We start from the raw sequence: 16,317 nt of genomic DNA, 5'->3' as shown, positions 1-16,317 counted from the left end.
AAAAACGTACTTACATGTAGGGATGCAGCGATTATAGATTTTGATGGTACGGTTATAGTCTGATAAATAATCACGGTTGTACGGTTATTAAGGATTCGTTTATTTTACAACATTAATGTATAAAATCACATGAATAAATGTTTTAACAATTGCTAAATTCTTCTGTATTTTCAGTTTGTGTATTTTTCTACAATTCTTGGACAAATGATAATAATAATAACCAGTGTTGGGCAAGTAACTTCCAAAGTGTAATACATTATATATTACAAATTACTGTCATTTGAAAGTAATTAGTTACATTACAATATTACTGTCTCTGAACTGTAATGAGTTACACTACTTTTGCGTTACTTTTGAGTTACTTTCATCAAAATAACAGAAGTATGACTAGGCAGGGTCCGAAATTAACTTTTTGGCTCACCTGCCACGGGGACTGGTAGATGAAAAAATCCACCGACCAAACACATTTTTACCGGCCAAAATTTCAAAATCCCTGGTAGCCCTTCGGGCAGGCACTCTTCAGTTTTTGTTAGCCCGAAATGAATGCAAGTAGCCCCAATAAAAAATACAGTACTTTTAATGTAGAATATTAAGATAAAACATCTATCAAAACACAAATAACACATATCAAATTTCAGGACATATCAATCATCAGTACAAATATTAACTGAAGTCACAGATAAGAAAATGCCACTTGACTTTGTGGGCATAGCACAGGCTTATTCAATTAGTTTTACCACAGGCCAAATTTTGCCAATACAAAGCCAATAGGGCCTCTAACCACAATGTTTAATCTGCTATTCTTGTTGTTTTTTGATGCAGTTGTTTTTTAAGAAACAAAAAGACTGGATTTCCATGTAAACCAACTTTTCCTGCTCATCCCCACACCAGATATACATTTAAAAGTGGTTTAGTGGGTCACAATCCAGTTACAGACTGGATAATTTTTTCGATCAGAAAAACAGGGGCTACTGTAGCTTTAAGAGCGATTGTGCACAGAGTCACTCTCTTCACTGCCCGTACAATCTATACTTTAAAGCTTGCTGCGAGAGATTTAATTTTCTTACGTGAGGATAATAATGACTGACAGGACGAAGTTGGAGGATTTGCCCAAATCCATGACAGATCATGACGGATTGGTTCCTGTACTGCGTCTTTTTGCGCGATCGCGAAAGTAAAACTCGAGCACGCGCTCAAACGTAATTTAAGTTTCCAATGCCTGAATTTCACACCATTATTACCCATACAAATCTGTGAAAGAATGCATAAGCATTTAAATATATTTTTTCCTCCCTATAATTCAAGATAGCCCAACGGGCAGGGCGGGGATGCATGTTGATAGCTAATATGCAGCAGAGCTGCAGACCGCAAGTTACCTGCAGTACTAGCTAGCAACAAGACCGTCTCTAGTGCGAGACTTGGAGCGTAGAGACGTTCTGTGGCTAGCTCACCTCGTTCCCAGATTAGTTACTGGCAAACACATTATATTGCATTAATATTTTGGTATGAAAATCACCCGCCAGTGTGGCGGGTAGCCTTTTGAATTTAGTCGCCAAACGGAAAATCTACCTGCATTTGGCGCTTGGCGGGTGTTAATTTCGGACCCTGTGACTAGGCATTATAAAATGTTAAAATGTAGTTTGTTGCTGCTTATAAATCTAGAAGTTATGTGTTGGCCCTCGAGCTTTGAATAGGCAGAGTGAAGACTTATGGCAAAATACAGTAACAATCACTGTCAGAATCATAAACATAGACAAACGATCTGGTAAAAGTCTGGTAAATTATGGTACACATACCAAACACAATAGAGCCCACTATAATGCAACCTATAGACTAATTACATGGCAAGACCCACAACCTCTCATTTCTTTTCTTAAGTGATCACTTTTAATTCAGATTCACAGCACAAACCTGGCATGCACTGGGTTGACACAACTTATCAAAAAGTGCTATTGGAGGATCATGCCTCAAGGAATACAGCTCATTTCAGTACAATATAAGGATTTCATGTAGGCTAACATATAAAACACAGACAAACAGAGGAACACTGCTTTTTGCCAAACAATGAATATAGGCTCCCATACAAAGGCTGGTAAAAACTTTAAACAGTGACGTTTAAATGTTCTATTTAGATAGCCATGTTTAAGTCTACACTCATGTTACGTTGTAGTTTTGTTTGATGTTTGTAATAAAACTGTAGATAGCATAGTAATAGCCTAGCAATCTATTATGTATATGGACTGTAACCATAGCAACGTTAGCTTACCTTGTCATTGCTGGTGAGATATGGATTTAACTGGCAAGATTTCTAAAAGTGTCTTTACTTCTGAGGTTCAAGCAGCATGGGAGACCGATAGAAACTTTCTGTTGCTTTTACTTAGTGCAAAATTATGCGTGTGCGGCGCTACCGGACCTGATTGCGACCACTTTAGTCAATGCTATACAGCCGCGGACTTCCCAGATTCGGCTCTTTAAGAAACGCGTCTATATTTAACGCGCACCGCGTCCAAATCGCATTTTAAATACAAAATTAAAGTAAAAATGAACATGCTGCATACAGCACCTGGAAACAGCCATACGCTGCGTCCCAAACCGCCTACTTCCATTCTATATGGTAGGCAGTGGTGGACGAATTACACAAATCGTGTACTTGAGTAAAAGTAAAGATACCCAGGGTAAAATATTACTCAAGTGAAAGTAGAAGTACTTGCTTAAAATTTTTACTTGAGTAAAAGTACAAAAGTATCTGCCTCAAAATGTACTTAAGTACAAAAGTACTGTGATTTATTATGGCCGTATCATTTTTGTCACAAAACTCAAATTATGTGAAATAACTCTCTTGGCTAACCAATCAATTAATAGAAGGACATTAATAAATCAGACACTGATGTCTATTAAAATTATCCTAAAACCTTAAACCTTAAAAACAAAAAATTTCCTTTAGCATCAAATGAAATAACAGGATTTGAGAGCAGTAAGTCTCATTTCAAGATTTATTTGTTAAATAATTTAACAGTTTAAGTGTAATAAAAACTTGACTTAAGCACAGGTTCACAATAGTTTTCAAAACATTAAATACATAACGTTATCTAGAAATCAGTCTCCCTTTCTTTGACAAATGAAACAAGCCTTACAGAATATATTTTCAGAAATGTTTCATGTGCTTTAGCATGTCATATGTATATTGTAATACATAATTAAATGTATTTATATATTTTGGAAGCAAAACTATTATATGAAAATATTAATAACAATCTCAGTTAATAGGGAGCACTCCAATCCACCTGCCTGTTTAAGCATCATACACTGCATGGCTAGTCAAAATGTCATTTATATTTTACAACAGTGTTGATAGTGATTAATTGTCATTTCAAAATAACACAGCACTGAGCTTCAAATACAATGAACTTAAGTGAAACAGCTAACTATACGGCTAAAAATAGCTTCAGCCTGCATAGCTTAAAGTTCATTCATGATAACGTCGTATATATTTTAGAAACACAATTAACAGTTTTCTGCAAGCTACTGTTAAGATTGCTCATTTAAAAATATAACCAGAATAAAAATGGCTTACCTCTACGCGTTTCCTTAGATTTGAAAGATTTTTAAGTATTCTTTTCAAACGAAATAGCACAGTTTCAAGGCAGGCAGAGAAGACACGAAGGACTCGTTCTTTTATTCAAGGACTTAAAAAAACTCGCGTAAATAAGGCCATTGTTGTTGTGACGGGTCAGCTATCTCCTCCGTTGTTTTTGAATGCAGTTTCATTCTCCAAACGATGCATTGGCTGTCTGCTGCACTCGCGTGACTCGCGTAGCTTAAGTGAAACAGCGCGGCAACCAAAACAAGTTCGAAACTAAGCGCATGCTGTACCCTGATTGGTGGTTTGACGCATCACGTGTGCATCTTAGTTTTTTTTGTGCAGCTTTAGTTTGCCCAGTTACGTTTTTTATCCACTGATAAATAAAAAGGAACGACCGATTTTTTAAAATGTAGTGGAGTAAAAAGTAAGATATTTGACTTTAAAATGTAGTAAAGTAAAAGTAAAAGTCTCCCAAAATAAAAGTACTTGAGTAAAGTACAGATACGTGAAAAAACTACTTAAGTACAGTAACGAATTACATTTACTTCGTTACTGTCCACCACTGATGGTAGGCAAAGTGCACGAGAAGTAGTGCTTTTATATAGTATGGAAGTATGCAGTTTGGGACACAGCCTATTTTACCCGCAGATTTTTCCTGTGTGGATGCTGGTCGCGCGCATTGGTCAAAAAAAATAAAAAAAATAACACGGCCTATTTTTGAAATGCATTGTTGTAACGCACGCGTTACTAAGACTGTAACGAGTAAAATATTACCAAAATTTTATTAGTAATGCGTTATATTACTGCGTTACAGCAAAAAGTAATATATTACTGTAACATATTATATTTTGTAATGCGTTACTCCCAACACTGATAATAACTTAGCTGGCTTTGACTTAAACATTATAGGTGCCTTTTGAAACCTGTAGGCTATTCATTTTAATGATCTTTTGAATAAATGTAATTTTACATTTGGACTGAATAAATGTATATTATTTTGGTTTGTTTGAAGTATTAGTAAAAATGATAAGAGCCTCTCGAAACGAATAATAACATAGGGTCATCCTGGACCAGGTGTAGCTTAATATTACACAAAAATCTAATATAAATATTAGGGGTGGCAAGATTCACATGTTAACTCATGCTACTCATTAATAAATCATTAACGCGTTAAAATAATTCAACGTAATGAAATGCAGTCAGACCACCAGGAGCCCCGCCCGGGTTTGATCCGCGAGCAGGAGGTTTTTAATGCTGTACAGACATGGAGTGTGGCTCTTTCAAGTACGCATGCAGGTGCGCACGCACGCGCGCACACACACACACACACACACACACACAAACACAAACACACACAAACACACACACACACAAACAACCAAGAGACACGTCACGCACACATATTCTTTTGAATGCGGAGCTTTGTCATACAGTGCATCATGACGCACGCGCCTCTTGGTGGTTCATGGTGCGTGCGTGAAACAAAAACATGCGGTGTAGCGAAGGCTTTACGGTTACTTAACCGTGACATTTTAAAGCGCGGTTAATAGTGAAACCGGTTAATCGCTGCATCCCTACTTACATGCCACCAAAACACTCGTTCCTCAATAACTCTTTGGAAAAACATTATACATTTCCAATAATTTGCGTGAGATCATCTTTTGGCAGTGTGAAAAAAATACCGGAAAACCAAAACGCTCAACCTTGTGCAACAATGTAAACAGTCCGTGTTACCCCGTGTTAGTTTTTGCCCCGTTACATACAAATAATAATTCATGGAGTAACATGTTTTTTAAACTTATTTATAATCCTAAAGTTCAGCTGTTATTAAACATTTATTTCATGTTTACTTTTTCATTCACTTTTTCGTACTCGTTTTACCATGTTTTTACCATGGTTAAACAGCATCAGATGGTCATTCTTCATTGATATGTTGATATTACTTTGCATTTTTAAACTGTATATTTTTACTGGTAGTTATGCAACACTGTCAGGTGTTTGTGACATAAATAAAGCCATAATACATTTCAAAACACTGTTTAATTAAGTGGCTCACGGGACACCTAAGTTTACTTCAATATTTTCCATATAAATTTTATGTATATCACAACAAACTATATATTGTTGGAAAGGTCTAAGCCTCTAGAATACATATATCAACAGTGTTTTATAAAATAAATTATGTAGGGAGATTCATTGATTCAATTTTAGAGAGAGTGCGCCTCAAAACATTTATACTTCCTGATAAATGTCACTGTCCCGCCAGCGGGACACCAACATTTACTTCAGTGTTTTGCATGTTAATTCTTATCCAATCATGACAAACTATATATCATTTGAAAGCTCTAAGAGTGTAGATATTATCACTATTTTGGTAAAGGACTGACATAGTGAGAGCTATTTTCTAAAATGCCACGGGTATACAGGTGGGCCCACGTTGTTGTTATATATTTGTAACACTACATATTTGACAAACTATATATCATTGGAAAGCTCTAAGAGTGTAGTTTTCATATTGCATCACCATTTTGGGAAAATTATGACGTAGTGAGAGTTAGGGCTGCTCGATTATGGGAAAAATCATAATCCCGATTGTTTTGATAAAAATCTTAATCTCGATTATTTAACACGATTACTTAAATGACTGTAAAAACATGCATTTAAACATGGGCTTGACATTAACTTTTTTGCTCACCAGCCAAAGTGGCTAGTTGTTTTCCAAAGTTACTAGCCACTCAGCATTTTCACAGGCCACAATTTTGTTGCTGGTAAAATACATTTTATATGATTAAACTTGACTTTGGCATCCTAAAACGACTTTAATTTGAGCAAATTTACTTGGTTTAGCTAAATTAGATGCAGATTGAATTTCAAATGCAGTCTGACCACCCAAATTAGGACAACATTAGCTGGTATATACCAGGTATATCAGTATAGATCATATCATATATTAAGGTGCATAAAAACAGTCTAGTAAGGCATAAATAGATTTACATTGAATGAATATATTAAAAGTGGAGCAGGGGTGTAGAAGATTAACTGAAAAAATATACAGTAAACCCCTCGACAACCACTTTAAATATTTATTAACAACAGCAGTCAAGAAATGTACATGAATTTTACTTTCAACTTGTTTATGCAGATTGTATTTTATATGCTTGATCATGTTTCTGTTAAAAGTGATTTAAGACTTTTAATGACAACTGTCGAGAGGGCATTATTGTTGCCCAAAGTAGCTTACATTAAAATGATGCGCGAACCTCTCAGCTGGCGGGTTTCATTTGATTTCGTGTGCATTCAGGAATGCGCTGAATTTCTCTCCGCTCTTGCCCTGAGAATGTGCACGCAATATATATCTCTCCAATCACTTCCATGCAATTGTTGTATCTTTCCCGAAGTGTGTATGCGCTCAGACTGCGTCCTCTTGTGCATTCGCAAATCCATCACCTCTCGCGCGCTCTCTGGGAGGTTGCGCTTTGGTCCGCAACGCTCCGTTGAACGCGCGCGCGTCTCCACAAACGGTCGCAGCCGAAATATACCCGCATTTGGCGGGTGTTAATGTCAAGCCCTGCATACATTCAATGCATTGTTTAGTGTTGCTGCAGAAGGCTACACGTGTCAAAGCAGTAGTGTTTAAGTGCCAGCAGAACGCGATTCACATTTTAAACACGATCGCTTGAAATGCATATAACTTTACAAACATAAACAGGATTATTACCTAGTGACCTGACTTTAAACAGATGACTGAGCGCGCAGCTCTCTGCACGGAGAGCGGCGCCACGATCCAGCTGATATTTTAAACGTGAGGGATAGTTTGCCTCCGCTCGCTTGAAAAGCATAAACTGAACAAATACATGAGGATTTCTACTTTGTGTGCGAGGCGCAGCTGCTTATGACGCGTCGGATTAATGACTCAAAACGAAATAACAGAAATGCGCCACACTAATCGATCTCCCTCGATTATCTTGTTTTTGCAATCGAAATGTGCAAAAATCGAAATTGAAATCGAAAAACGATTAATTGCACAGCCCTAGTGAGAGTCAGTTTCTAAAATGTCACACTGCCACAGTTGGACTCAATTTGTTTTTACATATGTATAGCACTAGGGATGGGCAATATAAACGATATGCAATATAAACGATAGAAAATTGGCATACGATAGAGATTTAAAATCTATTGCCCTATCGCGATAATGCGTGTTGATGACACAATCTACCCGCGAACTTAAAGGCGGAGTCCACGATGTTTGAAAAACGCGTTGGAAAAGGAGACGGGCCGACTACCAAAACACACTTATAGCCAATCAAATCAAATCAAATGCCCGGTTGCGTATGTGTGGGGCGGGTCTATCAACAGAAGGTCCAGATTCTATTGGGGTAGGGGCGTGTTTGTTTAGGTGATTTCAAATATCAACATTGGCTTTCAAACATCATGGACTCCGCCTTTAAGAGCCACGAGCTGCAGCCGAATAAACATGGATGAAAGCGTCAGTGAAACAGAGGAACTCGTGAAAAAGACCAATGCAACATCTATTTTTTGGATTTAAGCCATAAGTTACATAAGTTAACTGCTGCTCCACGCGCGAAATTGGCATTATGGTAATATACAATAATATATATGCTGTAGAGTGTGTCAGGCAAAATTTCCAGCTAAGAGAGGTAACAAGACTAATCTGGCCATAACAGTTTACTTTTACTTACTTTTTAGCAGTTTGGCTTTTGTAAGGGTCTATATAACCTGTTCTGAAACGTGTCTATTGAAAGTATTATATCGCAATACATATCGCTATCGCAAGAGGCTGCAATGTATAACGCAATATGGATTTAAGGCCATATCGCCCATCCCTATATAGCACTAATACCCTGTTCTAAACCTAAACAATCTTGACAAACTATATATTGTTGGAAAGCTCTAGGTGTGTAGTTTTCATATTTCATTGCCAATTTGGGAGAATTATGATGTAATGAGAGTCAGTTTCTAAAATGTCACGGGGCCACAGGTAGGCCTAATTTGTTTTTACATATTTATAAGACTAAAACCCTACTCTAAACCTAAAAAATCATGACAAACTATATATCACTGGAAAACTCTCAGAATTAATTTTTTTTATTTTAAGGTCATCTGCTGATAGAAATAATGTAGTGACAGTTTTTTTGTTTCATGCCCCCCCCCCCCCATAGGAATTCATATGAATTCTTATATATTCATAAAACTATATCCTATTATAAATCTTCAAAAATGTTGACAAACTATATATTGTTGGAAAGCTCTAGGAATGTAGTTTTCATATTTCAAAACCTTTTTGCAGCAATAATAATGCAGTGATAGTAATTGAATAATTTGTGACAAGTGTATGCTGCAAACCGTTGACACATAGTGGCCGTTGTTGGTAAAACCACTAAAAGTGTGACACACATCTAATTTTTTGTGATTTTAACTTGAAATTTGGATCAGAACTACTTGAGACTTATGGCTTCATGTTTGCATTATTACTTTTGTGAAACATTTACATTTTTATAATTTTATTTAAAAAAAAAATTGTTATGGAACTATTTTTATTTATTAAGATAAATGTAAACTGCAATAACAATTTAATTATTTATTTTTTCACCTCCTTTCGCCTCTGTGTAAACCCCCAAAGTGTCTTCTTTAAAAGAAGGCTCCGCCTACTGACATCACTGGTTCACTGGTCTGAGACCAGCAAGATTTTAGGGTTGAACCAGGATCAGGGCACGGTGCCCCAGGACTTTTTTGTGTGGTTGGTTCAGCAGCGGTGGATAAAGTGTAGATGCATGAATGTTTATCTTTAGTTTTGTCTCAGTGTTGATGGACAAACTGATGTTTTCTTCACTGATATCAGGATTTAATGTCACAGATGATTCACATTTGATTTGATTTAAAGGCCATCAGTGCTGATTTCAATAACATTTAACTGGTGCATTGTGACAGTAGCAATGCCAAGGTCAGGGGTTTGAGTCCCAGTAAACATCACACTTAAAGAGTTTGAACGCACTGCATCTATCAGTAATTGTCAAATAAATAAATGAAAGATAGATATATAACTGTCATTCATTATGTCTGTCATATGTTAGTACAGTCTTCAGCTCTTTGCTGTAATAACTGTTCAGTTTGCTGTAATTCCATAATCCTGTGTGCTGTGTGGATGGTGAATCTATCTGATTAAATCACATGAAGAACTGAAGATTGTGTCAACAGTTACCATCATTTATCAAAATATATTTTTTTGTGTTCAACAGAGTAAACAAACTCATAAAGGTTTACAACAGCATGAGGGTAAAGAAACGGTGACAGAATTTTCATTATAGGGTGAACTATCCCTTTAATGAAACTGTGTCTCATTTGACCTCCAGAAGCACACACACAGACAAAACAACACCAGCAGTATCATCAAACCCATCTCTAACAAGATAATACCAGAGTTCACACAAACATTACGGAAAATACACAGAAACAGCATTTTCTGTGCTGTGTGAATGAGGTTATGGTAACATTACAATAGTGAAGTGTGTGTGATGGGTGCACAGCACTTTGGTCCACAAACACGTTCTCGTATTGCTACGTAAAGAGGACCTAGTAACATTGGCAGACATTCACGGAAAGCATTCTGTGTGAACAAGAGGCAAAAACAATGCCGTATGGGGCGTGCCGTAGTGAGGACTTGCGTGTCTTCGCAACGAGAAGTTATGGTTCAGCTCTTTGACACAAAGCAGATCAACATTTATCTTGAGAAATGTCTGCAAACTGGACTGAAGCAGAGTTCAGATGAAATGAAAATAAAACGCATGCGCGTGGTTTCTCTCTCGAGAGAAATCACAGATAATAAGCAAACTTCAGATGCTACCAATTGCAGACTTTAAATATGTAACGTGTCTTTACGGGATCTTTATGGTACGTGTGTTAATGCACGCACAGATTCCAGAAAATCATTGACAATGTGAATGAAAAATCCTGGATGCATTTCCTTGTTTTTTCTGTGAAAAGGGCTTTACAGTCTGGAGCTGAACACTCCACTAACCTGATAACACACACACGCACACACAGTTTAATAACGGAGACAATCTCATATATCTTCCTATCTATTATTGAATCTTCAAACATATACAGGAATCATTTCATATCAGTTATATTGTTTATCATTCCAGGCTCAACACACACAGATTAAAATCATTCTCACCAAATTACATTTGTTAGACTTGATGATTCCGTATTAAATGGATCTGATGTGAGTCTCATCACACACTTCTAACCCTAAACATCAACGGATTCTAGAAATGATCATCTGCTGTAAAGTATCATTAATTTTATTTGGTTTATGTGACATCATCATCACATTTGGAATGATCAAATACATATGAGACTCATCACATCTCTCTCTCTCTTTTTCAGAGTGTGGTATCGTTCCAAGTGGAGTTCCAGGATGAGATCCGATTGCTGATGCGGTTGGATGCTGATGATGTCAGACAGAATGTGTCTATGTACACAGTTCGAGTGTCCGGGGAACCTCACACACACACTCTCGTGTTCTCGAGACCCAACAACAATCAGACACTTCCAGAAGCGCTGCTGTTTAACATCTCATATCACGGCCTGTGCTATACCATCAGTCTGCTGCTGGGAAGCAACACAAAACCTGTTCAAACAGTCACGCTTTTCACCAGTAAGACCACATCTGTGTGTCGTAATAACATCACTGTCCACACTGGATGAACTCTTTATATATATATAACCTAGAAAGATTTTGATGAAGTTGTTGTAAATGATCGTGGGTTTATCTCACTAATGTATAACACAAATCTGTGTGCGTTTGTGTGTGTATACAGAACCTCTTCCGCTAGACAGCGTCCAGATATCTGATTATGGTCCGAGTCCAGAAACAGCTGTTGTGTTTCACATCAGTTCTCCTGAGAGAAACGTCTACACTCGAGTAAACATCAGTTACACAGAGGGTCATCATCAGCGCTATATGCTTTATAAAGGTACATCACACACGCTGACATCATTACTGACTGACCTAATGTGATATGAACCCATTTCTCTGTTATTCTGTCTGTAGATTTCTTTAAAGGTAAAACAGTCTTTAAGCATTGGCTATCAGGCACATGTTACAGTAACATCACCTTCCAGCTGATCTCAGAAGTCACAGTCAACAGGACGACACTGATGAAACACAGTGACATCACTCATGAACCTCAGTATCACAGGACGGGTAGGACACACAACATTGTTATCTGTCTGTCTGTTTGTCTGCTATTGATTAACAAAATCTGAAATCAAGGACATGGTTTAAAGATTGAACACATTTTAATTTAATTGAATCTTGAGGTTGAACTCCCAGTGGATGAATCTTTTCTGCACTATTAATAATTAATTTAAATAATTTGAAGTTAATAATTAATACAGCTTAAAAATGTAAATATGATGTTTTACCCATATTCATACATTTTATATATTTTTTACTTTTGCCTATATATCATATATTAAAAAAACAAAAAGATGCACACATCTTGTATGCAGTATTTTGCCTTTTAATTCATATTTTCTTTTTTAATATTTGAAAAACAATAGCAGTTTAATATTGCATGAGCCAAATGTTAGTAGTTTAACTATAAACATTGCAGAAAAAAGTGCAAGTGTAAATAATCAACACATGTATTTTTGTATAGCACTAATTGTAATGCAGAGCTTTTAAACATCTCTTATTTATCACGGTTTAACTTTCATAAATTGTTACATTTCAAATATTCACAAGATATAGCCAGTCTTCTCCTAATGACAAAAATTGCACTTTATGTTTTTTTTTTTTATATTTTAAAGATATATAGGCTAAACCGCCTTTCCATTGTACACTACATTTGGACACGACTGTCGGAGTTCGCCCCCTAGTGGCAGTCATAATGAAATTTCAGTTTAATCATAAATCTTTGCTAACATGGGAGAGAAGCCCATTCCAGCACAAGAGCCTTTTAATCTACGTAAATATATGAAGAGTTTCATTGCAAAACGATATAACTCATAAATAGTTTTTTTTAATTTTCAGAAATCTAATTTTTTGGTTGTGCATTCCAATTAATATCAATTCAACTGCAGTTGGTTCGTTTTGATTTAAACCTTCATAACCTAGAAAATATAGCTAAGTAGCACCATAAAACAAAATAATAACATGTTAACAATAAAAAAAACACGTTTTGACAAAAATGTTAAAAACGGAGTTATCTCGTTTTGCAACGAAACTCTTCATATATAGTTAATAATTTACTTATCAGAAATCATTTGTTTTAAAAAAAAAAAGTGTTACTGGTAAAGTTAAACAAAAATAATTAAATATTTTCATTGGAACACACTGAAACACATCACTTCCAGTTGGTGTATCACATGTGGTGTAGTCACACAAGTTGGTTTTTTTAATGCATCAAAAGCTCTAATTGGATCTGAAAATTCGCACCTGCAGATGGTTGGCATCCCACGCACACCCTTTCCGACTCTCCTTCTGGTTTATCGGCGGTCATTTGTTATGTACAGTGGAAAGGCAGCTTTAAAAGTAACCACGCTGATTTTAAATCAGACAAAGATAACCAGCGGGCCAGATAATGATGATTGGAGGGCCGCATTTGGCCCGCCGGCTTGCAATAGAGGCTTTCTTTATAAAGCTCATTGTGTTCATTTCATTGTGTTGTTCTCATTCTTCTCCAGTCCCAAACCCTCCGCTCAACGTGTCCTTCAGGATCATTCACCTCAGTGAGCGGGGCTCATCTGCAATTAAAGCACTTCTGAGGGCGTCCCACAATGCATCTGTGTCTCGTAGGACTCGTGAGGTCTCTTCAACTGAAACAAACAGTGAAGAAATGAAAAGTGAAGTCTTGAGTGCCACTGTTATCCAAACGACTGTGGATCCCTCTGAAAACCTGACCCACAGCTCAGAGTTTAGTACAGATGTTTATCTCACGACAGCAGAACCCATCCAAGAAAACAACACTGACACGCTCTGGACAGAATCGACGGGAAGTCCGGCCCCGACTGAAGTGGATGAGTTTGTCAATGGTTTGATTCCAGAATATGAAGATTCAAATGAGCCTGGTTCAGCTATGAATCTGAACTTTGAAGCGACCGTTGTGCCGACCCCTCCGTCACCAATTCTGCTGGAGCTGCGATGGTTACCACCCAGTCCTCCGACATCCTTTGATGGCTTTAACATCTACATCTACCGTGATGGTTAGAGTAGTTTGTGTTATGATCCCACCATTCAGACTCGAGTTTGTTCTACTAAATCTTGATGTCTTGTTGTTCTTCATTTGAACAGGAAACATCACAGAGACGGCAACAGTGGATGAAAACACTCATGAGTTCTTCAGTGAACTCTCAGAAGCAGGAACGTATCGAATCCATGTGTCAACACTTAGTTCGTCTGGAGATTGTGAACCCAGAGAGAGTTCAGCAGACACCGGATTCACTTTCTATCTTAGTATGAACTCCTCTTATGTCTCCCTGATATATTTTTTATTTAAAAACACAGGGAGATCAACACACATCTGTTGCACAAATAGAACAGAACTCAGCATGTTTGTCTGTGTGTGTTGTGTGTGTCACAGGTCCGTCAGGTGAGTGGATGGCTCAACCTCAGGAGCGTCCACAGGCTGTAAGTGTGAAGATGTTGGACTCAAGCACCGCTGCTGTCTCCTGGGCTCCATCAGCTCACAAGTACAACAGCAGTCTGATCTCAGTTATGTCACTTACGTGTCTGCAGCCCAGCATCAGTCAGCGCATGGAGAGCACCTACTGCTCTGAGGTAATGTTCATCTTATCAACCTCAACTTGACCCATAACCTCATTTCACCTGACCAACCTCATCACATCAGCCTCACCTTATCAACAAACACCTCAACCTCATTTTACCTGATCAACTTTAACACCTTAACCTCATTTCACCAGATCAACCTCAACATCTTAGCCCCATTCTACTGACAAAAACCTCAACTTTATTTCAACAAGATCAACCTTGACACCATATCTTCACCTTGTCAACAAACATCTCAACTTCATTTCAACTGAGCAACCTCAACACACCAGCCTTACTTTATCAGCAAGCATCTCAACCTCATTTCACCTGATCAACATCAACATTTCGGCCTCATTCTGCCGACAAACACCTCAACCTTATTTTACCAGATCAACCTTACCTGGTCAACAAATAGGCTGAATCCGAAATCGCATACTGCCATACTATATAGAAGGCAAAAAGCAGTATGCGAACGAATAGTATGGCCGAAACCTCAGTATACATAAAAGGGTAGGCGAGAATTACTGGGATTTGTGTCTATTTCTCGCGAGATTCAGAGGCACGTGTACTTAAATATCGTCCGAAACTGCCTACTTACTGAAAATGTAGTTGGGGAAACAGTACGTGAACAGAGTAGTATGTCCGAATCCGCGGTATCATTAAAATCAGTAGGCGAGAAATCCCCGGATGCCCTACTGAGTCGGCCCAGATTCTGAAGCGTGCATCGGATGGACACTTCTATCCCAGCTTTCCCATGATGCCACGGGAAAGCAAAGCAATCGACCGGAGACCAACCAATCGGATGATTTCGATACGTTACACAAGGCTGTTCCTCAGCACCCTGACTTCACGCACAGACCCAGGATTTACCACAAAGTGCTCAGCTGATTCATTAAAATAGAGCTGTAGAATTGTCACAGCTGTGTTGAGATGACAGTAAATATGTGATGGTTTGTTAGAAAAATACATTTGAATAAAGTTTTGTTTCATATGGGATTCACTTCTATGTGTTTTCATTTATTGTGATGGTTTTATTCATTCATTTTTTTATTCACGTTTCCTGATGTTTTAAGTAAATACAAGAGATTGCTTCACTAAAATGTATATAATCACATGACCTGAATTGACTAGTTTGTATTCAAGCACGGCTGTCATCTAACAATAGATATTAAATTACAATCTGCTTGTTTTACTTATTTTTGTCCACTACAAACTAATGTGTAATATATCTGTTACACTGACAGAGACCGTAGTAGAGTTGTCAAGTTACTGATGTGATCAGGTGTTAGTGCACCTGTCCCTCATACACACGCATACGTTTTCATGTCTGATATTAGGTTTGTTCGAGTTCATGCACCGCTGTAGGTGGATGACATCAAAGTACCGTGAGAGCGATTCCCGAAATCATATGGAGAAGTCTGATTTTGAGTCGCTCTCGCGGTATTGTGATGTCAATCTCCTGTCAGTTCTTGTGGTTCCGCATGAACTCGAACATGTCTACTACGTCATAGGTCGCATGATAACGTCAACATGGCGGATGCTGTCCATACTTAACGCGAACATGCGTACTGTCTTAGCGCACGTTAAGTTGGTACTCAGTGAAATTCAGTACCTACCCAGTAAGTATGCGATTTCGGATTCAGCCATACCTTAACCTTATAACCTGACCAACCTCAACACCTCAACCTCATTTACAAAACCAACCTAGACACCTCAACCTCAACTTGTTAGCAAAAACCTCAACTTCATTTCAACTGATCAACCTCAACACCTCAACCTCACCTGGTCAGAAAACACCTCATCTCATTTCACCAGATCAGCCTCAACGCAGCAACCTTGTTAGCAAACACCTCAACCTCATTTCACCAGATCAGCCTCAATGCAGCAACCTTGTCAGCAAACACCTCAACGTTATTTCACCAGATCACTCTCAGCAACT

The 16,317-nt window shown here is 37.8% G+C and overlaps 2 protein-coding genes across 5 annotated transcripts in view; both read left to right on the top strand.

Annotated features, from left to right (window-relative positions):
* ptpro (protein tyrosine phosphatase receptor type O) overlaps nucleotides 1-16,317 on the top strand; it is a 47,935-nt gene that overhangs the window by 8,197 nt on the left and 23,421 nt on the right. For all 4 annotated transcript variants that reach the window (XM_055190679.2, XM_055190677.2, XM_055190678.2 and 1 more), the window contains exons 2-7: nucleotides 10,991-11,261; nucleotides 11,425-11,580; nucleotides 11,658-11,810; nucleotides 13,295-13,813; nucleotides 13,902-14,063; nucleotides 14,191-14,387. In XM_055190679.2, the coding sequence (XP_055046654.1) occupies nucleotides 10,991-11,261; nucleotides 11,425-11,580; nucleotides 11,658-11,810; nucleotides 13,295-13,813; nucleotides 13,902-14,063; nucleotides 14,191-14,387 (1,458 nt within the window). The remainder of the gene's footprint in view (nucleotides 1-10,990; nucleotides 11,262-11,424; nucleotides 11,581-11,657; nucleotides 11,811-13,294; nucleotides 13,814-13,901; nucleotides 14,064-14,190; nucleotides 14,388-16,317) is intronic.
* The window catches only part of LOC129432543 (protein mono-ADP-ribosyltransferase PARP12), a 164,730-nt gene that overhangs the window by 130,096 nt on the left and 18,317 nt on the right, over nucleotides 1-16,317 (top strand). The window lies entirely within an intron of this gene.

The sequence above is a fragment of the Misgurnus anguillicaudatus genome, chromosome 1 (genome assembly GCF_027580225.2).
Source record: "Misgurnus anguillicaudatus chromosome 1, ASM2758022v2, whole genome shotgun sequence".
NCBI classification, from domain to species: Eukaryota; Metazoa; Chordata; class Actinopteri; order Cypriniformes; family Cobitidae; genus Misgurnus; species Misgurnus anguillicaudatus.
Note: the sequence above shows the minus strand (reverse complement) of the source record. Positions and strands in the feature narration are given on the sequence as shown.